This window comes from Clarias gariepinus, chromosome 18, assembly GCF_024256425.1.
Source record: "Clarias gariepinus isolate MV-2021 ecotype Netherlands chromosome 18, CGAR_prim_01v2, whole genome shotgun sequence".
NCBI lineage: Eukaryota > Metazoa > Chordata > Actinopteri > Siluriformes > Clariidae > Clarias > Clarias gariepinus.
The window spans coordinates 16,578,908-16,603,220 of record NC_071117.1 but is presented as its reverse complement, the minus strand read 5'-3'; the positions used below and the strand labels follow the sequence as shown (position 1 = coordinate 16,603,220).

General features: G+C 37.9%; 1 protein-coding gene across 1 annotated transcript in view; it reads right to left on the bottom strand.

The window, feature by feature from the left end:
- Positions 1-24,313, bottom strand: part of sorcs3a (sortilin related VPS10 domain containing receptor 3a) — a 287,711-nt gene that overhangs the window by 136,384 nt on the left and 127,014 nt on the right. The window contains exon 2 of the mRNA XM_053477444.1: positions 16,403-16,470. Coding sequence (XP_053333419.1) covers positions 16,403-16,470 — 68 coding nt within the window. The remainder of the gene's footprint in view (positions 1-16,402; positions 16,471-24,313) is intronic.

Sequence of the window (24,313 nt, the reverse complement as noted above, 5' to 3'; positions counted from 1 at the left end):
AAATGAAAACTCTGTGCTCTGTGCATCATTCATGTGATCATAGCCAAAACCCTAGTTAGCTAGTTACATGCGGTAATAATAACGAACAGAAACCAACAAGCATATGATCATGTTCATGCAACCTCAGCAAGAAATTTTGTGGTTGTGATATTTTTCATATCAGTCCTTGCTCAATATCAGCTTAATGCTGCTAAAATTAATATTATAACACTTACTAATCGTTTATACCGTTTTGTTCTGTATACAGGGTCTCAGGGGACCAGGAGGCTCGGGGCGCGAGGTACACCCTGAACAGGGTGTCAAATAACTCGATTGCAATGGCTCATACACTCATTTACACATGATGTGCAGTTTCAGAATGCCTATTAGCCTAATCTGCATGTCAGTGGACTGTGGGATGAAACCAGAGTACCCGGAGAGAAAACCCTTAAGGCACAGAGCGAGCATACTGTACAAACTCCATGCACACAGACCAGATGCAGGATTTGAACCCAGAACCTGGAGGTGCAAGAGAACAGTACTTACCACTCAAGCCACCGTACCGCCACATGCAAATACCCGGGAGGCCCTGGAGCCTACCCCAGGGAACTCAGCGCACAAGGCAAAGTACACTCTGGATGGGGTGCCAACATCACAGATCACGAACACACACACTCACACACCCAATCATACACTTTGGGCAATTTGGAAATGTCAATCAGCCTACACTGGATGTCTTTTGATCTAGCAACCAGAATACCCAGAGGGAACCTGCCAAGCAGAAGGAGAACATGCAAACTCAACACACAGAGACTGAAGGCAAGATTTGAATTCCAAAACCTGGAGGTGCAAGGCACTAGTGGTAAATGCTAAGCCACCATAGCGTTTTTAATATACAGTATATGACAATATTTATCAATAAATACTTATCAACACAAAATGAAATCTTAAAAAGAGACATTGTTTATCTCGAAAACTGAATTTCATGAATAGTTAAGAACAACACTTAGATCAAGTGAACCTCTTTTGGAGACGATGATTCACTACTTAGCTTGAACGAAACCAACTTTGCAGTGATGTATACACTAATTACAGATGTCCATTCGCAAATATTGATGTAACTTTGGAACTTCTATACGTTGGCAGCTTTATGCAATCCATAAGGCCTAAGAAATTACGTTTAAAAGAAAAAGCCCATAATTTAAAAAAGATTATCGCAATGTCTTTCATCTTATACACCCAATAGCCGTAATTACCCATAACACAAACACACTCTCATCCCCACAAATGAAAACCCTTCCTTCATCACTGCCTCATCTGGCAGGTTGATGAGGTTTTATCAGGATTGCAGCTAAAGCAAAAACAAGTGCTTCTTGACAGTCTTTGGATTGGAAATGTCTTGCAATTTCCATACTGTCTTCCTCATAGAGCATCTGATGAAGTTCACCATTTGCTGTTGTGACAGGAGCTAAATTAGAGGGCTCTATCACACAATGGGAAGCCGCACACAACTTTAATTAAAAAGGTAGTAATTTAAGGAGTGTTTAATGAAGCTTGGCTAAATAACAAAATGGGTGAATTGCAAAATTTGGCCTAAAGGTATTACAAGGGGAATTGAGAATTATCCACATATACAGTAGCAATCTCATGAAGGGAATTGGATGGTAGGCTCAAGATCTTTATTCCCCAAGTTAATAACTACTGTACTGTATATCCACTCATCAGTCATGACATTAAAACTGACAGGCAACATTAATAACATTGATATCTCATTACAATGGCACCTGTCATAGAGGGGGATATATAAAACAGCAAATGAACAGTCAGTTCTCCGAGGTGATGTTTTGAAAGTAGGTAAAGAGGGCAAGAGAAAGAACCTGAGCAACTTTCACGGGAACAAATTGTGATATACAGTATAGCTGATTGGTTCAGTGCATCTCCAAAACAACAGGTCTTGTGGGGTGTTTCCAGTATGCAGTGGTTTACCAAAAGTTATTCAGGTAAGAATAACCAGTGAACCCACTGAGAGGGTTGATGTGCATTAAGGGTCACTGATGTGTATGAGTAGTGAAGGCTAGACCATCTGGTCTGATTCTGCTGAGGCGCTACTGAAGAACAAAGAGCATCAGAACTGAATTATTAAGCATAGAAAGAGTGGTCTGGTAAATCTCACGTTTTTTGTTTTTTTTTACATCATGTGGATGGCTAACTGTGTGTGTGTGTGCGCATCATTTACCTGAAGAAAAGATGGCACCAGGTAAATGGCACTAAGAGAAGATTGCTCACCAAGAGAAGCAGTATGATGCTCTAGCAATGTTTTGCTCCACAATGTTGGGTCCTGCACCTACAGAACCTAAACAACGTTTCAGACAATGCACCCTTCATAGGAACAGCATTCCATAATAGCAATGGCCTCTTTCAGCAGGATAATGCGCCTGCCACTGCAAATATTATTTTGAGGAATAGTTTGAGGAACATGCCAAAGAGTTGAAGATCCTGAATTGACCTCCAAATTCCCCAGATCTTAATCTGATTAATCATCTGTGGGGTGTGTTGCAACAACCATTCTGATCCACAAAAGCTCTGCTTGTAAGGCAATTTACAGGAATTGAAAGATATGCTGCTTATGTTTGGTGCCAGAACCACATAACCAACTTTAAAAGTCTTGTGTAGTCCTTGTCTTAAAGGGTCAGAACTGTTTTGGTAGCACAAATTAGGGGTGGAGAAATAGGGGATAGGGTGCGTCCATGTGCCCTCTGGCACTCAAAGTGAGGGGTACACCACAACCTCGAGATATAGCCATTATATTTGTGGCAAGTCAGGTCGTCAGCATGACAGCCAATTGTATCTAAACACTTGGGGGTGAAGGACCTTGCTCACGGGTTCAACAGTAGCAGCCTGCTGGTGTTGGGGCTTAAACCAGGGACCTTTTGATATAATAATATCTATCTATCTATCTATCTATCTATCTATCTATCTATCTATCTATCTATCTATCTATTATTATTATTATTATTATTATTATTATTGAAAAAATTCCCAGTAACTGCAGGCTGAGCAAGAATAAATGGCGAGACAGTTATATCTCAAACACAAAACATGAAAGCGTCTCAGAGGAAATGAAGTGTCACACTGTTTTTTTTTTTTTTTCCTCCCTCTCTCGCTTGCAGGTAAATTTTCAGTCCTCGAAAAGGTCACAGACATCAGGTAAGTCCTGCTCTAAAAGGCCTTAGTGCTGTTCTGTGCATTGACCTGTGAAATATCAAGGCATCTGGCATGGCTGAAACGATGCGACTTGAAAGACTTTCAGCCGTCGCCTCTGGACGACCCCAGCGGGAGAAGCCTAGCAAGGTGGAGGGAAATAAGCGAAGGAGGTTTACCCATGGTATGCATTTGTTTGTTGGGGCTTGTGTTAGCTTGTGTAATAAAACAGAGAGAGAGAGAGCTTAAAAATACCTATTTTTCCTAAATTCCAATGTCTCTTCAGGATCTATGTCTGGATGAAACATTTTTATACAGCAAAACAAAAACAAGGATTCAGTAAGGATAATAGACATTACTTATAAAATAGATGTTTGTGGGGACACATTTGTGATGTGTGGTGTAAGTGCAAAATCAAAACAGAATGAATGTTTAACTCAAATTGTTCTTTCAGCATAAATATGATGTAAATGAATATTAATAATAATAATAATAATGCATGGAGGCTTAGTGTTTGGCACTGTCTCTTGCACCTCTAGGTTACAGGTTCGATTCCCACCTCAGGTCTGTGTGCATATTTTCCCAGTTCTTTCCTCCAGGTACTCCGGTTTCTACCCACAAAGACATTTTCACTCGCACTCATTCTAATCGTCTATACCACCTCATCCTGTATTCAGGGTCGCGGTGGGCCAGGAGCCTCAGGGCATGAGGCGGGGTAAACCCTGGACACACACACATTCACACACTTTGGACAATTTGGCCAAATATTAGCCTAGTCTGAAGGTCTTTGGACTGTGGGAAGAAACCAGAGTACCTGGAGTAAAGTCCCCACTAAGAACGAGGTGAAAATGCAAACTCCAGAGACAGGAATCGAACCCGGACCCACTACACCAACGTGCCGCCACAAAGACAAGCTGATTAGGTTAATTTGCGTTCGCAAATTGTGTGTGAATGAGCATGTGATTGCATGTGTTTCTGCCCCAAGTCTTCTGGGATAGGATCCAAGCCCCCTGCGACCCTCTGTACAGGATAAAGCGGTATAGATAATGAATGAATGAATAATAATAATAATAATTACAAAATGTTGGTTGAAAAATAGGTAATTTCACCTAAAAAGAATGTGATGGTTTAATAAAATCAGACGACACTAGAGCTACAGCTGTCGATTTGTCCTTGCAGCCCAAAGCACTGAAGGGCTTACCCTGATTTTTACTCTACAGAAAACTTAAAGACTTTCTTAAACTACGTACCGCCTGCCTCTCAGCATCTCAGTAAAGAACACTGTTCCGTTTAATAGAATTCTGTAATTTGACTGCGATACCAGCATGACACTGATATGGAGCTGTATCATACTCAGAACAATGATCCGGAAAATACAAGTTCAACATCAAACAGATGAAGCGATACTTTCATTGAGGCACATATAAATAATACACTATAGATAATACACTTTTATCTTTAGTAAGAATGAATACAAACACATTAAACTGGATGAAACAGAGAATGTGTCTAATGTTATAGCAAAAACATTCTCTATTTAATTTATATTATTGGAAATGTGCATCCTGCAGGATAAAACCTAAAAAGCCTTACAAGTTCATGTGTCTTACTTTCATGCAGGACATAATAGGTACAAATCTACAGGGTAACGCCGGACAGATTTTCTGGGGGTTCAGCAAACTTCCAACCCCTATCTACATCTCAATTACTATATAAAAAGATCTAAAATGGCTGGGCATTGGACAAAGAAGGAACATTTTTCTTCATTTTCACAGTCTTTACATGGGAATCCGGTTAACAGCTGTGCACACACAATGCTGATTTATTCATAACTTGGCCGCTCCACATGTCCTATGCACCGGGCAGCATATCTCTGCAGGGGGCTCCAAAAATAATCATTTAATTAATTCCTGTAGAGTTATACAGGCATTAAAATGTTATGCTGCTTCAAGGACCCCATTCTGACTCACAGCTTCACTCTGAGTGCATCTCAGCTTCAGATTAGATTATTATATTCTGTCTGGCTAAATTTTTGACCTTTCTTAAATGCAAACCTGAAAACTAAAGTCAATTTAATAAAAAAGGAGGACTAATGTTATCAAATGTTAACAATATTTCCCTTCAGTCAAAAAACTAGACGGTCTCTTCCGATTTTGCATGTACCCCTCCCAGGTCTCCCAACTGCTTCAAAACAAATTATGCTCATGCTATTGCCAAAGAAATTCACTCGCATATGCATATGAACTTGAGTAACATCCAATTCTTAAGCCATAGGGTGTGATATGATGTTAGCCCACCATTTGCCTTTATAACAGCTTCAATTTTTTTGGAAGGCTTTTGTGAGGTCAGACACTGATGTTGGATACGTGAATAGACATTTCTCAGGAGTCCTATAACCTAGAAAGGAGCCAATTTCATTGTTTAGCTCAGAAAAAGCAAGGCATCATGCACCCCTGCTTGACACTTTTTCCAGGAAATTTTTTCTACCTCAAATATGTTATTGCATGAATACTCTTCTTTATTCCAGTGTCACATTTTGGAAAGACATAATTATTTTGATACGTTCAGTAACTTGCTGAGTTACAATACAGCGTGGCTAAAAATGAACTTTATTGGCTATAGAATTGGTAGTGGCGGCACAGTGGTGTAGTGGTTGGCACTGTCGCCTTGCACCTCCAGGGTCTGAGTTCGATTCCCGGCCAGGCTTGATTCCCACCTCTGTGTGCATGGAGTTTGCATGTCCTCCCTGTGCTTGTTTGGTTTCCTGCCACAATCCAAAGACTGAGTGAGTGTGTGCCTTGCGATGGATTGGCACCCTGTCCAGGGTGTACCCTGCCTTGTGCCCTAAGCCTCCTAGGACAGGCTCCTGGTCCCCCGCAACCATGAATACAGGATAAAGTGATATAGAAGATGAATTAGTAAATGAGAAAATGTAGTAATCATTGGTGCCACACCCCATGATGTACCACCCATTTTGTGCTTACTGTGTGAGCATGGTTAGACCAGAATTTTCCAGGACATTGGCTGACATGCGGACCTCATGAATGGCCCCCAAAAAGTCCAGATCTGACGGCATGTGATTATTATTTTTTTTTTCTTTCCTGGGGACAAAGCCTCGCACACTGGAAGACTTGGAGATACGGATTCTGGAGGCTTCCTTAGAAGACTGTGCATTCCATCCCTGGCCGTTTGAAGAAACTGGTTAATGCCACCGGTGCCTAAGTTGGAATTTAAAGATTTGCTTTTGTTTTTCTATGTAATAAAGTGCAGTACAATCTGTTTGTATCTATTTGTATTTTAAAATATGGACTTACCCATTGTTAATGCCTAGTTACTTTTCACCCGCCTTCTTGATTGAAGATATAATGTTTCATTAAACATTCTCCATGGCATCTTGTCCAAGAGCTGAATAAAGTTATGCTTTGCAATTTCTTGTTGTAATTTTAGTTATAGAAGTCTTTCTGGATGGGGACAAGGATATGAGTATTTGGAGAACTAAACAGCCAGTCACATTGCAATGCATTGCATTACACCACTATCCTTACTTTGGCTCATAACACTGAGCAAACTGTTTATTTAGTTTCCTTATCTGTGGCTCGCACTGTATTTTCACTGTTAGTCTTACCTCTTAGCTTTGACAGTGATTTGAATTTTACATTTAATTTGCTCTTAGAGGGTGTGTGTGTGTGTGTGTGTGTGTGTGTGTGTGTGTGTGTGTGTGTAGATATGTGTGTGTGGAGTGAAAAATGGACTGGTGTCACATCCAAAGCGAATTCCCCTCCCCAGTGTTCCCACAACACTGACCAGTATAAAGCACGTACTGAAGATGAATATATGAACAATTTGTTATTGTTTTCTTGTTTAAACATATGCTTTTGCAAATGCTTGGATATTAAGGGTATAATAAAAAAATAAAAACTAGCTCTAAAGCCATAAACATCCTCCTCGAAATGAAATATTCACATTAACATGGTACTGTACTAATATAAACCGTATATAGTATATAAACTTCTGGAACAAATTGTGTTTTCCTCAGTAAAAATTCTGGTAGTACTATCGGATACATCACAACAAACAAAGAAGATAGCAAATGTAATGGAAATGTAGTGAATTATTTAGCAGCACATTGTTTTATTATGTTTTTTTCCGAGCAATCTGATATAAAGTATAACAGCACTGGGAGATTTGACTATATGTACAGTATCACTCCGCCTTTCATAAAATGGAACTATCAAATGCCAGCAAACTGACGAAAAAGAGAGCAACTGTCTGCCATAACCAGTCCGAGGAGAAAACACACTTTTAGCCATAAAACCACATTTGATAAATGTTATGTTAAATTGCTTTTAAGACATTGTAAATTGTTATGTTTATGGTTAACACAAGGCTGAATCCCCCTCTAAACCCTGATCAAGGGCACTACATGGTGTGTGGAACAAGTGATTGTACACCCTACATAGCACACTAGCTTTTTGTTAAATGCTATTTGGGGTCTTATCCCAGAGCCTGGGAGTTAAGAAAACCAGTTATCTTAAAGCGGAACAAGTGTAAATATAAAGAGAAACGTATAAGATTTACAGGACTGTCCACCCTATCCCTAGTTTATTTTACTAATTTTTTGGCTACAGAGGGAAAGTAGGAGTCCTCTGTTTTAACTGTGTCACCAACCCTGCCAGTCAGTTCTGCCAGTCGTAGAAGGATATGTCTTGATGGAACGAAATGACCGGCTAAATAAACAAACAAGGTTGTGCTGTTGTGCTGAATACCAGCATGGCTGTCAGCCTTATGCCTAAAACCACATCACAGTGGTGATATTCAGCACAACAGCACTCCCATTTTTTTTGGTGTTGTTTAAATATGATCTACTTTAGAATATAATACAAGTTTGATAGGAAAAATTATGTAAACAAACAAACATCAACCCTTATTTACTTTTGCATTTAAATTAACCCAGAATATTAATATTGTAAGTATCCTTTACAGTGAGGTCAATAAGTATTTGATCACCCAGTGATTTTGCAAGTTCTCTTAATTAGAAATCATGGAGGGTCTACAATTTTTAGCCTAGGTGCATTTCCACTGTGAGAGACAGAATCTAAAAAGAAAAATCAGAAAATAACATTGTATGATTTTTAAACAATTTATTTGTGAATTACTGTCAAATAAGTATTTGATCACTTGAGTCAAACATTTTTAATATTTGGTACAGAAGCCTTTGTCAACAATTACAAAGGTCAAACGGTTCCTGTATTTCTTTACCAGGTTTGCACACACTGCAGGAGGGATTTTGGCCCACTCCTGGACCTGGACTGGCTAGGCCACTCCAAAACCTTGATATGCTTCTTACGGAGCCACTCCTTGGTTTTCCTGGCTATGTGCTTTGGGTCATTGTCATGTTGGAAGACCCAGCCACGACCCATCTTTAATGTTCTGACTGAGGGAAGGAGGTTTTTGCCCAATATGTCACATTACATGGTCCTGTTTATCCTCTCCTTAATACAGTGCAGTCGTCCTGTCCCCTGTGCAGAAAACACCCCCAGAGCATGATGCTTCCAGCCCCATGCTTCACTGTAGGTATGGTATTATTGGGATGATACTCATCATTCTTCTTTCTACAAACATAGCGAAGACCAAATAGTTCTACTTTGGTCTCATCTGACCACAGGACTTTCTCCCATGACTTCTTTGGATCATCCAGATGGTCCCTGGCAAACTTCAGTCAGGCCTGCACATGGGCTGACTTAATCTGGGGGAACCTCTCGTGCGATGCAAGATTTTAAACCACAACGTCCTTGGAAATGATGGTCCCAGCTCTCTTCACGGCATTGACCAGCTCCTCCCATGTAGTTCTGGGCTGATTCTTCACCATTCTTAGCATCATTGATTGGTCTTTGGGGGTCAAAAAATCTGGCTAATAAGCAAGTGATCAAATACTTATTTGACACAGTAATTCCCCAAAAAATTGTAAAAAAAAAATACATTTTTTTTTCTGGAAATTTAAAAAAAAATACATTTTTTTTTCTGGAAATTTCTTTTTAGATTCTGTCTCTCACCTATGCTAAATCTGTAGACCCCTACATGATTTCGAAGTAAGAGAACTTCACAGGGTGATCAAATATTTATTGACCTCACTGTATATGATATTTATAATGAGATAATATATCAAATGTGTTATCTGTTTAAATGATTCAATAAAATTAATCAAAAACAGCTACAAACCTTACACAGTGGAACCTTGGATTACGAGCACAATTCGTTCCCGAAACAGGCTCGCATTCCAAAACACATAAACCAAATCAAATTTTCTCATACAAAATAATTTGACACCCTGCCGGTTCACACACTCTCTCTCTTTCTCTCTCGCCTTTAGTGTGTGTATGTTTGTGTGTGTTTGTGTGTGTGTGTGAAGCAGGGAGGGGGTGCTTTACACACACACAAACACACACTAAAGATGAGAGAGAAAGAAAGTGTGTGTGCACTTCCTCAAACACTTGAACTCAACTTCATACTAATTATTTCTTTATTTTTTCTGTAGTTGTAAGATTAGGAAGAAATGCGCATTTATATACTCAGCAATAAAAGAAACGTCCCTTTTTAGGACTGTGTATTTCAACAATAATGTTGTAAGTTTACAGATCTTCATTGTAAAGGGTTTTAACAATGTTTTCCATGCATGTTCAATTAACCATAATCAATTAATTAACATGCACCTGTGGAATGGTCGTTAAGACCTTAACAGCTTACAGAAAGTAGGCATTTAAGGTCACAGTTCTAAAAACGCAGGACACTAAAGAGACTTGTCTACCGACTGTGAAAAACACCCAAAGAAAGATGCCCAGGGTCCCTGCTCATCTGCGTGAACGTGCATTAGGCATGCTGCAGGGAGGCATGAGGACTGCTGATGTGGCTAGGGCAATAAACTGCCATGTCCGCACTGTGAGACGCCTAAGACACCGCTACAGGGAGACAGCTGATCATCCTCGCAGTGGAAGACCACGTGTAACAACACCTGCACAGGATCGGTACATCCGAATATCACACCTGCGTGACAGGTACAGGATGGCCACAACAACTGCCCCAGTCACACCAGGAACACACAATCCCTCCATCAGTGCTCAGACTGTCCACAATAGGCAGTCCATGAGGAGGAGATGCACTGCAGTACTTCAAGCAGCTGGTGGCCACACCAGATACTGACTGGTACTTTTGATTTTGAGCCTCCCTTCATTCAGGGACACATTGTGAAACATTTTTAGTTTATGTCTTATGGTGTTGACTCTTTTAGTGTTCATACAAATATTTACACATTAAGTTTACTGAAAGTAAAATCAGTTGAAAGTCAGAAAACGTTTCTGTTTTTGCTGAGTATATATAGCTAAAAATGCTAATATGCATGTGCTATGAATTTGCATTTATTAATTAAATTTAGTAAAGTCAATTTAAAAAACTGAGCCGGAGTAACAAATACAGTACATTGCTTTTTTATTGTGATACTACAATGTAAAATGCAGTACTTTACAGTTATTTCCACATACATGTGTACAGTTCCACATACATCCCTGTACAGTTACATGCCAACTGTGTGGAGCTATTTAAAGCAGTGAACTCGCTACTAAAGAAATCCTCGTTAAAAATGTAAAATATAAAATATTTGTTTTTACACAAAGTTTGAACACAGACTGTAAACTTAACTATTCTTATTTAACTTCCTCCAAGCCTATCAGCATAGATCTTCATTGCCAACATAATCACTAACACCGACTTCATTTTTCCCACAGGCTAGTGTTTTGCTAATTACAGTGAAATAATTAGGGTCATAACGCATGACTAAGATTCTTAGCTAATGACTAAAAGACAGACGACTGTTGGATTTTCCAAACCTCTTCGTCTAACCCTCAAGACAGTGCTCCAACAGTTTCTAATGGCTTGGCACATTAATGTTAATTATCGGATAAACACATTCCAGAGCAGTGTCGATGACAAGAAGGGACTGATTTTTTTTTTATTATTAAATTAAACTAAGTTCATAATTTTTTGGTTTGTTTTTGATTTATTTATTATAACATTTTCTCATGCTCATTTTTGTTTATTTGGTTTTTCATTGTTTTTTCCAATGCATTGAACAGGTTATTAATAAAACCCCAAACCTTTAACATTTGCAACTTGGTTAGCTTTGCCTTAGTTTTATACTAAACCTTTCAATTCATTTGTGCTCTGCTTTTTTTTTTTCTTTCCTCTGCTCTAACAAACCTGACTGAAAATATGCCTAGAAACAGTAATAATGTATTTTAGCGCAAGGGGGGAAAAAAAGAAGAAACTTTTTTAATATTTATTTTTTCCTCTTTCTTTCTTACTCATGTACTCACTTAAGTACTCATTTTTTTTTTTATAATAATCGCTAAGAAATTGTTGAACTTTATTTTAATTGAAATCCTCGGTGGTGGTGTTTTCGCATTCATACCTGTCAGACCATTTAATTCTGATTGGCCTAATTTTTCATAACAACAGCTCTAACAAACATTTTCTGTTAAATTAAAAGTTGATATTAATATGCAAGATTTAATATGTTACTTTTTTTAAAAATGCACTGTTGAAAAAACAATGTTGATTAACAGTAACAAATGGAAATTTATAAATTATTATTATTTTTAAGGGCTCCAGTTTTAGCTTTTAGCGTCAGCACTCACAGTTAGAGATAAAGCTGTAACCTTTCCCAAACAAGAAAATCTTTAAAGCAGATAACTGTTAGGGTTTCATTTATTTATTTATTTATTTATTTATTTATTCATTCATTCTGTGGGCAATCGGTTCAACTGTTTCCATTTAACTTTTTATTTATTTCTTTATTTTTAAACAAATTTAAACTAAAACCTATAATTCAGCTAATCCAAAACATTTATAAAAACACAAAATAAAATTTAATTATTACAATGTATGCCTTTGAACAACCACTACCTTACAGCGCAAGGCATTATTATTATTAGCATTAGTATTGTGTAGGCTTTATGGCTTATATATAAAAATTGATAATCAATATTAATGTGTTAATGTTATGTGGGGTTAATGTTATGGCTGATCGGTGTAAAATGTTCAATTAAGAACTTGTTTCACACATATTGACTAACATCCCAAGACAGAGCCATACATATTTAATTTCACGCACCAAAACGACTGATCTGTCTCCGCCGTTTAAGGTCACACCGTTCATTATAATGGACATGTCAGTTTTTGGAACTCTCAGGCTGGCGGGACTCCTCTGACCTTTCTCTAAAAGTCAGCATCTGTCTAGACAATGCAAGGCTGCTACAACTTTCTCAAGCCACGCAGGACGTATGTTAACCTAACATAACAGTGATCTCAATTAACAGTATGGCAGGTATGAAGAACAATGCAATGCGGAGGGGTAAAAGACACATTTTAAAACCATGAGGCAAATAGAGTTTAACTGTTCTTCGACACAAACTGTGTTTCTGAGTTGGAACAGCAGAAGAAGGCCGAGCGAGTCCCGGCAGACCTAATTTGTGGAAAGCTGAATATTATCATGGCCGCCCTCGTTTTGTCAATACGGAATCTCAGGGCTGTGCCAGCCATCACGATGATGCATTGCGGCTCCAGCTGCACGCACAGAGAGGATTTAAGGGGCTTTATGGCACTCAGGCTGCCTGGAGTGTGGGTCTGGGTTTAAAGTAAAGCAAAACACCTGCTGACTTTTTTTCCCCAAAATTGTGGACTGCACTAACACTTACTATCTATCTATAGCTCATTATCATTAAACGTGGAAGTGTTTTCAGTTATGATCTTATAGACTTATTGCTTTGCACCCCATAACATTCCTAGAAGAATGCCAACCATAAAGATTTATGAATACTGACTTTATAGAAAGTGTCAACTAAAATGTTTGGTGGCGTTTTTAGTCAAAGTTAGATAAAAGCATAATTGTTGTGGCGATATATAGACCAATAATAGCATTTTGCATGACGCTGTAAACTACAGTTTTAAAAGGACGTCTCTAAAGGAGAAAGCTCAGTGTTTAAAAAGCCTTAAAGTATAAAAAGCCTGGTTCGGATGTTAACCTCAAAAGAATGTTCTTCAGGCAAAAGATAGTTCAAGTTTAAAAAAAAAGAAGCTTTTTTTCTGTTTTTGTGTTATTAACAATGAAGCGTAGTTCTTGTTTAATATGTACAGTGTGTGTGTGTGTGTGTGTGTGTGTGTGTGTGTGTACGTATTTCAAAGGTCTTGAGCCACCCTTCATAAAACAAATTGGAATCCAAAGTGCCTAAAAATACAATCAATTGAAAAAAAAAATTTAACAACCTCAGCAGCAACCTCACTTTTCCTCTCGTCTGGTCTGATTAACTTTGTCATGGATTAACAAACAAAAACATTTCCCTGAAATTGGCCAGGTACAGGGACTGAAGAGAAAATAAGAGCCAAAAATGAGAGCCAAAAAGTATTTCAGGGAACTTTTCCCCAAGACTGCATAAAAAATACAAGAAAGTCTGGCTCTTTGGAAGAAAAGTATAAAGAAATGAAAAAAATAAGGAGAAAAGCTCTTTTGCACAGCATTATATGCTTGAAATCGGGGGAAAGACTTTATGCTTACCCTATATTCACCAAACTGATACAGTACATTGTGTTATACAGTACCACAATGGTGTTCTAACTTCCATCCAATCATGTTTTTCCCCCCCTTACTTATTAATTCTTATATAACACTGTTAATGCAAATTATACATTATTGAAAAAGAAAATCAGCCATAATTATCTAAATTTCATTTAGCTACCTAATATTATTAACTGATCTCACTGTCTGATACAAGTGGTCTTTGCTACAGGTAACTTGCTGTCCAATGTTGATTAATGTTTCTTAAATAATGGCATTGCCTACATTGTATTCAGTAAAGCACAATATTATTTAATTTATCATAATATAAATTTTTCATTAGTCTCCCATTTCCCATGTTAACCTGAGTTCATCAACATACAGTAACACTTTCAAATATCAGGAGACTAAAACTTAAGGTAATGAGTCAAGTAAATTCTGTATTCCTAGATCTAACACACTAGTGTATGTAGCACTCTGTCGTTCCACTAAACACTTAATACCCCAATGTAATAGGAGTCTTCACTTGATTATATGAAGAGTAATTAAGTGCGGTGACATTGCCCGTACCTTGGCATTCAGCGATATGCAAACAACAGCTTAGAGTAAATTAATATTTGCAAACCTAACCTGAGTAAGATATACAAGGTTATGTAAACATTGTGCGCATGGATTTAAGGTCTGGCTTTTATTCATTCTTAATTAATTCATTCTTGATGTCAATATGTAGGAAAATAAATAAATGAATGAATATGTGGGTGTAGCGATACGTGCTCCGAATACCTATACTGGTGTCTGTACCGGAGGTGGGCGTCACCCAAACTATAAGAATGAAAAAACCATAGGTATGGCCTAGGTCTGTTCGAATGATCTGTTTAACAAATCACACTACTTCATACAATAACTTTGTCATGTTTTAGGTTTTTATTCACCCATTTTTTCTTTGTAAGGATTTAAGGAAGCTACAGCCATTGCAGCATCATTTCTTCGCCAAGGATACCAGAATGTAACCCGATTGTGACATAATCAGGCAGTTAAAAAGGATGAAAGAACAAATGCTGTAAAATCCACTGTTCATGTAAACAAATGTACCATTTCTTTCTCTTGTGTGCCTAATTTTCAATATGGCTTTTTTTTTTTAACATATTCCTATCTTATAAATGTCTCATACAGTACATCAACCCAGCTTATTTATTATATACTACATATCTGACAACAACAAATAAAAAATAAACGCATGACCTCTTTTTATTTACAGTGGCATTCTGCTGTAAAATCATCGTCTGGACGAGAGCCATTAAACTTTCACTCCGCTGACACGAGAAAGAGTTTTCAGACGTCTCATAATACAGAGATGACCTGCAACACGACAGGAAAGTAAACATGTCTGTGTAATGTATAAATCCTGTTCTCACTGAAAAACCAGAACTTTCAGGCCTACTCACTTGCTTTTGCACACTAACATAGGTGGTTGATGTGGGAACAGGGTTGTGCTACCATACAGTATGTCAGAGAGAAAATGGATTAAAAAGCTTTCATTTTTAGCATCTACAGCAATGTATCACCCATCATTTATTGATATTTTGCTTCCAAAAAGACAAACTTTGTTGTACTGTATTTTAATGCGGTTTTGAGGAATAGTTTTTGTCTCTCATTCTTTAATCCAGTCCCTGTATCTGACCAGTTTTTGAGAAATGTTTTTTGATTGTTATGTCAAATGGTGTCATATAAATCAGTTAAGCAAAAAAAAACATCTAACTTAAGGCATGAACCAGTAAGAAACCAGTGCAGATCATCAGGCCAGTGTGACTATTGTACTGGTGACGCTTAATGCTGAGTGGCTGAAACAGACAAGGGGGGAAATGAGGTTGCTGCTGATGTTTAATCTTCATTGTTTGATTTAATAAAAAGTTACTGTACATAAAGACTTACTTTTCAGCCCAGACCCTCTATTTTTTTTTTTTTTTTTTTTGTGCTAAAAATGGTTATAACTTCCTATTAAAGTTTTTAGCCACAGGAAACAGATACTTGGATCACAAGTATAGCAAGTTATTACCTGTGTCTGTTTGTGTTTCCTCAACACCATTTCTATGACATTATCGAGACCTTCCAATATTATACATAATTTAACCGTAATCGTCTACCCAATGTGCAGATAGTTTTGTGTGAATTCATACGCATTCGCAATAAGGTGATAGTGGTGACACACTTACATGCATTGCCTTCATTATGTTACGCTAGAAATATAATCCGGCCTATTAGAGACAATGAATCTAACATAGAAAAAAAAAAGCTTTTCTCTGTCCTGGATTTTGGAAATAACACTCGTCTGGAGAACACTAAGCGACATCAATGACTTTTTGACTCCCGTTGCTATTTCGGCTGCTCTGGTAGTCAGAGTCTAATCTGTTTTCTCTGTTTTTCTCCCTGTCTGTTATTTTCCCCCCAGAGGATATCTAATGACTTGTTCACCGTATTTAACAACAGAGAGCTGCAGAACAACAGCCAAGAAACTATCCAGACTCAGAGGAAGGTGTTGCTGTAGACAGGGAAGAAAAGACCAAGGGGACCGTGAGACTGAGGAAAAAGTACGTGAGGATAGAGAGATGTAACTCTTACCTCCATAGGGAGCTTTCAGTGACGCTGCCCAAATGGAAGTCATAAAGCTTGGTCAGGATCAGAATCACCTGAAAAATACAAGAAGCAGAATTCAGGCCTTTGGGAGAGATTGTAAAGTAGCAGGCATTAAAATAAATCATATATGAACATGTTTGAGTTGCCTTAAAGGGTTATTCCTGTGGCTCAATCTCTTCCTTAACTTATTTCTTTTACTAAAATACACTATACATTTTCTAAACTTTTTTTATCTTCCTTTTGATTTTTTGCTCAACCTGCTGCAAAGAAACATATTAATAATTAATTTAATAAATGTTATGATTACTCATACTAAAAATATATTCACTTAAATTTAATATTCTTGTCAAAACAAAAAGATCTAACACATTTATGATTTCCAATAGCTATGTATGGTATGCAATAGCTTAAAACAAGTTAAGTTAAGACTTTGTCACATATACATTACAGCACAGTGAAATTCCTTTTTCACATATCCCAGCGTAACTGGGGTCAAAGCGCAGGGTCATACATGATACAGCGCCCCTGGAGCAGATAGGGTTTAGGGCCTTGCTCAAGGGTCCAACAGTGGCAGCCTGGTGTAGCTGGGGATTGAACTGCCGATCTTCCGGTCGGTAACTCAGTGCCTTAGCCCTCTGAGCAAAGTAATAATAATAATAATAAAAAAAGAGACTTTTCAGCAGTTTCTTCAGTGTGCATCACTTCTGTGCTTACAAAGCTCAAAGGATAGTGTAACTGTTTCAGATCTGATTGTGCCATGATGGATCTTTGGATCGACAAGCATTTTTCGTTTACTTTGGGCGAGCTGGTATTTGTCTTATGTCACATACTAGCAAGCTATGGGAGGGAAGGGTCACAACAAATCAATACTAAGTTATTCTGTTTGTTCAATGATAAAACATTTCTATGCTGACAGAAGTGGTCTCTGTCCCCAACCACTTGAGATCTTACCCCAGTTGAACTACTGTAGAAGACGTTGGTGCAAAACACTTGTAAAATCTATAAAAAAAAAGATGCCCTAAAACTGTTCTGGTGTATCCACACTGTATTAGGTTAATTTTTATATATATATATATATATATATATATATATATATATATATATATTTTTTTTTTTTTTTTTTTTTTTTTTTCAATGTATGAATTGTTAGTCAGCAAAATGAGCTAAATCCATTTTATGCAGTTTTTCCGAATGAAGCAGGGTGAATTGCTAACTGAGTGAAAATATTTTGTGCATGTTTTCTTTTAGTCAGAAGGGTCTTAAAAAGCACAATTGTTTGGGTTATTCAAGTATAAATTTTGTGTAATTTTTCAAAAAGCTGTACCTTTACCTGTACTTGTAAATTTTTCACAATGGACAAAATCAGCCTGTATTTTGTTTTTGGCACTATTAAGTATGCAATTTAGCATCAAGAATGTTGGTTAAATAATAATTTGAAAAATATAGCAAATTCATGCTTTTTTATTTTGCTTTAACAGTGAATAATAGCAGTTAATTAGATCAAGGAAAAAATATCAAGTTTTTTTTTTGCACACACAAACGTTTAATTACAAAGATTGTTGAAAACCATTATCATAAAGAACACATCATCAACAATACAAAAGTTGAAATTATAGCATCGTCATCCTCTCCAGTCTTAGTTTCACATGACAGCTACCCATCATAGTACAGGTACTGTATGCACTGTATAACCAACAGCTTCCCACACACAGGGCATGCATCTTACAGTATGTCTGTTGTAAACAAATTGCTTGCGCACGTTTAAGGTTTTGCAACATTAATTCTCTACTTTACCACAATGCTTGTACGACAGTATCCTACATCGTTTTGTTACTTTGATTATGATGTTTCATCCAAATCACATGTCCTATTTTATACAATGTATCACAGATTACCCGTCATCTGCTGAAGTAATTGTAATGGCAGTTACAGGGTGTAAAGACCCTATTTTTGTCTTAAACATTTTCCTTAAATGTTTTGAAAACATTTAAAACATTCAATGTACTCAAGGCAAGCAATGATTTCAAATGAAATATTTAGAATCAGCAACTGATGAGTCGAAGTCATAAAACGGTGTTTACCGTGTTTTCAAGTTGAGGTCTTATAAAAACTAACATGTCTGGTGGGTCACTTAAATTAAATTTTATCAAAGCCTTATTAACTGATAAACAAGTCAGTAAATCACTAATATCAAAACTGACTTAAATGTTCTGTTGTGGAGAAAGGTTCAGAAATAAATATATTAGTATATTGTCCATATTAGGCAAATATAATGCTACATGAACAACAACAATAACTTGTGCCAAAAAAAAAAACAAGGAAGAAATACCCCCATGATTCAATAGCATGGAAATCCAACTTCAGCAGCATTAAAGTAAAGTAATCATTTTCTGTGTGACTTCATTAATTTGTCGAAATGTTGTGGAGGAATTTCGGTTGATTCTTTCTCACAACATTGCTTATCGAGGCTCATCGAGGTTTTGGAGCCTTTCAGTTGGGTTGAGGTCTGAACTTTGATTAGGCCTTTCCAAAACCTTCATTCTTTTATTTTTCAGCCATTCTGATTTAGAATTACTGGTGTGCTTTGTGTCATTGACTGCAAAGTGCCCAGGTTCTGTGGCTACAAAACAAGGCCAAATTGTCACCCCTCCACGCTGTGCTTTACAGTGGATACAAGTTTGGCATTAGGCTTCAAATCTTTACCAATATAGTAGCTAATACATTTCCCTTATATGTATAGAGCGCAAACTGGGCTTTCATAATGTGGCTGATGTAAATAAGTTAAATTTTTGTGCGACTTTTAAACTTATGTCAAAGTGCTTATGCGATTTATTTATTTCCCTGCTCAGTGAGGCCTGTAGGGTATAAGATGTAGCTCTTGCATTTTTTTCTGGGAAAATCTGTCATGAATGCTTTCCACTTGAATAATCTTTCTTACTGTAAAACATTGAACTCCAAATTTCTAACCTCTTTCAGATTGATGTGCAGCAACAATTGCTTGTCTAAGACCATTGCTTATGTTTTTCCCTCTGCAATTTCATTAACACATACCTAAATACTGTAGACCAGCAACCTGCTAAAACATCTGGTTTTATAGAGGTATGCATACCTGGTAATGATTGATTAATCAAGGGTTGATGATTAGCAGCACCTGGCTACTTAAATCCTGCAGAAGTAAGATTGCCCACACCTTTTTTTCTCTTTCTTTTTATGCCTAATTTTTGTTAACAAAATAATGGCACTGTGAAAAAGGTTGTTAGTCTGAGGTTGTATTTGCCTAATACTACTGTATGACCTGCTACGATCAGATGATTATTATGTCTTTACACAAAACACATTGCATTAAAAGAGGAGGAATAAACCTTTGAACATGATTGTAGAATGTACTAATGGTATCTTATTTAGATAAAAGAATTAATCTTTCTAAAAAGTAAAGAGACTTAAGATAATACAATCTTGTATGCAAAATTATGCAGGGATATACAATATTCAGTAAGTCAGTTTAAGAGGATTTAAACCACGCAGTAAATTGATTAGCATTAAACACAGAGGCAAGTTTCTTACAAATGCTCAAAAAAAAAAAAAAAGTAAAAAAGACGACCAGTGAATGGGGAAACTATTAGTCATGGTTGCTACCCGCAACCTTCCTCAGAGGCGTTTTATATAATCATGGTTATTTTCAGCCCTAAGGTGTTGCCTCGTCTCCAAATTGGGGACTGCGCAGGCCAAGGTGACTGTCCTCATTTGCATATCTCCCATCAGTCTCTCTTGTCAGGGTCTGCCATTAAACTTTGCTTTAAACTGTACTGACAAATACACCCTTTCACTGAGTCACACTGTTAGCCCTGGCTCCAGAGACTATGCTTTAGAATCTGAATATGGTGAAATGTTGGAAAATGTCAGAGTGTGGAAAGAAAAAAAGAAAGAAAGAAAGAAGGTAAGAAAGAAAGAAAGACAAAAAATATGCAACATAAGAATTTGCAGTTCCCCTTGACCTCTTCCGTCATGTCAACCTCACAGCAAGGCTGTTTCTACAAACTGTCCCAGTGGTTCTGCAAAGCCAGAGGGGAAAATTTGCTACTCGAGAGGAAGATGAAGGTCTGAGTTGTGAAAAAGAAAAAAAGAAAAGAAAAATGAAGTGCAGGGTTATAGACCTCGGGCCTACTCCTTGCAAGATGGAGAGCAGATGGTTCTGGTCATCTGGAGTCACAGTGCCAAAAAAAAGGGCAGGACGCAAAATGAGATGGGAGGGAATAAATAAATTGGACAAAATTGGATTTGTAGCTTGTGCTCAGTTGCTACAGACAAGTGTGTGTGTGTGTGTGTGTGTGTGCTCCCAAGAGTCTGGTTGTCTTGTTGTATATACGTGGGTTGATGGGCTGCAGGAGGGGTACACACAAAATGCACTGACAAACACACACAAACACACACACCAGCAACTATTCTGTCTTTATGAATAGCAACAAATAAAATACATTAAAATTTAAGGATGGCATGATGGCTTAATGGTTAGCACTGTCACCTTGCACCTCCAGGGTCTGAGTTTAATTCCCTGTGTGTTAAGTTTGCATGTTTTCCCCATGCTTGGTAGTTTTTCGCCGGGTGCTCTGGTTTTCCACTCACAGATTAAGTTAATTGACGTTAACAAATTGCCTGTAGTATGTGAGTGTGTATATGTGGGTGCCCTGTAATGGACTGGCACCTAGTATCCTGCCTCATGCTCTAGGTCACATGTGATAGGCTACAGCCCCCCCCCCTCCCGCGACCCTGAATATAGGATAAAGTGGTGTAGACGGTGAGTGTGTAAGTAAATGTTCACATCAAATCTCCACTTAACCTGAATGTAAACGTGAAATCCGTGTACTGAAAGAAAGATGAAACTAGCAGGTGTAAAGGAGAAAACAGCACACCAAATGCCATTAGCAGACATAATGGTGTGATTAGCTTGTGTAGTCAGGAACTTTGAATAAGAAATCAACACCTAGCTTTGCAATTGATGTATCATTTTGTAATGACATACCCAGACATGATAAAAAGAGACGGCGCATCTCGGACGCAAGGCTTTTCCTCCGAAACCCCAATTGACCTGCAATTAACGCCTGAAATATCAATAATGTCAATTATGCTTGACTTGGATTATCATCATTGGACTTTAATTAAGGAACTGTGGTGCATAGAAATATTATTAGCATAACTAAATGTTCCATGTCCACAAAGCCTAATTTAAAGTGTCAAACTCAATTTTTCGGGTGTGAGGCAACATGCCCTGATACTAATGAACAGATTAATGACCCTCTCTCCCTTTCACTCGCACGCACCGCTCTTACTTTTTGTACTTTTTAATTGTGTTATCTCTTGATTGCAAGTGTCTCCTGCTGGGTCAGCGCAGTGCAGATCAAAGATCTGGAGCAGTAAATTAAACGTTGCATTTAAATAACAGCTCGCAACACCGGAGAGCTTTTATTAATCTGTGCAGATGAATCTGTTGCTAGTGCAGAGAAGCGCTAGTAATAAAATGACAGCGCAGTTACAGTGCAATAAAAGCAGAGTTAATGCGACACATCCATAAGCTTGTAAATGTCAGGTTGGAGCAGAGCAACATGCCTTTTACTTGAGCTAATATAGGAAAGTGAGGTCTTGAATATGAATAAAAATATGATGAAGCAGTCATCTGTGGTCAGTCTGGAAAAGCAAATGCAGAGCGAAGGGGTGACCAAAAGAGGCTTGTTAACCAAGTGTACTTCGCCGTAAAATGTGACCACCTTCCTGTTGACTTCATCCAGTCAAGATCAGCAAGAGTGATCAAGCAGCACAATTTAAATAATATTACATATTACACTTAGTAGGCTTACTAGGTAGGCAGCCTCCCCTTATGCAGTTGTGCGAAGTTGCAGGGCCACAGCTGGTTGGTGATGATCTTTAATGGATCTTGCGCTTTCTCCGCACTTTAAAAAAAGGCGAGGAGCTTAGCTCAAAGTCCAGAGGTGTAAAGCGTAGAGTCGCACGGCGGCCCTAAAACGTGATGTCATGCGCCCAGGGACTTCAAAGGCAAGAACTGAATGTAGATGTTTGATCATCGTTTTAAGGACAGTCCTATGGACTGCACAAGCTCCCGCAGCACTTTCATACTTGCCAAGAGCCAGCTTTGACAACGCTGCCGTCAAAGAGAAAAAAAGCAGCTGTGCTCATTGTTAAAGCCCCCGTTCCCAGTTGGGAAAGCCGCCCAGCCGCCAGATGTTATGTCGGACTCCTATCTCTGGCCACATCCAAGGAGAGCTGGGAGAAGCCGGTTGACCGAAACAGCGAGGGAAGCCACTTTAAGATAAGGACTTTAAGGATGCACTCCATGCGAGCCAACACTTCCTCTACACCCGCCGCCATCACTTGCCAGCCCTGTGCCCACTTGCCAGCTGGACACTGCCTATGGACCCACACAGGCACTACATTCCTCCCTTTTTTTTTCTTCCCTCCTCCTTAAATTCCCTTTTCTTTTCCCATTTTTCTTAGTAAAATTATCCTTTTCCCTTAAGACCTCGTCTCATGTCTGTGTCTGTGGTGCCATCCATGCAAAGATCTTACAGAATTAACAAGACTACATTGGATTCTACTGTTACCATAACATTGTTCATGTGCAAACAATTTAGGTAATTATCAATTCAAGGTGTGCTCATAATGAGTTTTATTCTATCATTTAAACAGGATGAGAGGCAAGTACTTGGCAGAGTTGCCAGATTTTAACAAAACCACCCAAGATGTTTGGTCAATATTCTGTTGAGCATTCTGTTACTGTTAATATACAGGAAAGCTGCAACCACACATAAGAACAATTCACCACAGCAGGCCACAAAAGTTATGAATTCAATAGCAGCAGCACAGCTTAACAATGCAGTTACTGGATGGTAGCATGGATAAAAGAAGCGCTCGGCAGGAAGAATGCCAGACTACACGCGTTGCAGTGTTTTGTAAAGCAATTGCTAGACCTGCTATGAAATCCCCACTCTACTCAGATGAGGTCAGCGCCCCACACATGCACAAATGCAAAAAGTGACATGAATTGTAATCTGCCCGGACCTATTCAAGTCGCATGACCAAATATTGAATATCGACTGTACATATCCACATGCGAAAGTGACCCTGATCCGAACGAAAAAACATAACATTTGTGCATTCGGAAATAAAACATTAGATCAGTCAGTCACAATAAAGTTAAAATCAGAATTGAGTCAATTCAGGCTATTAATGTGAACGCAGCCTATGTGACGGCAAAACCCCATTTTGGTCATTTGGGGAAACCAATTCTTACTGTTTAAAGCATTTTTTCATTTTTATTTTTGTTGATTTGTTGTGTGTTTCAAACAAATAGTATTTTAAATTTACTGCATTGTGGCGTCATTCGAACAAGAAAAGCAAAAAACTGAATTTGTATTTGGAATTTTGCTATCTTAGTTATTTTATTAAAAACTAGATGTAACCCACATGCATCTGCTTGCTAACGCTTGCCTCGAATGGGTTACGTTTGGTTTAAATTGTACAACAAATGTGTCATAATTGAGGTTTTCATCCATTATTGTTTAGTCTCGTTAAAATATATCTCTTCAATGAGTTTAACTATAAGCTTCATGTGGTAATGCTAGTATACTATAAGTATATACTACTGTATATTCCCTATAATAATAAAAAAAAAATGAGACAAGAGCCAATCAGCATACCATTTTTAGAAACTCCACATTCTTCTACCATGTAACATCCTCTCTACTGTAGTCTGCACAACAAAATTCTAGATATTTTCAGCCTTTTTCATTGAGATAAAAGACCTGAACTGAGTGCCATCTTTGGCAGGGTGAAGTAAGAATTCCAAACATTTAGCTTAAGCTGTGTTTGTGGCCTAAGTGAAAA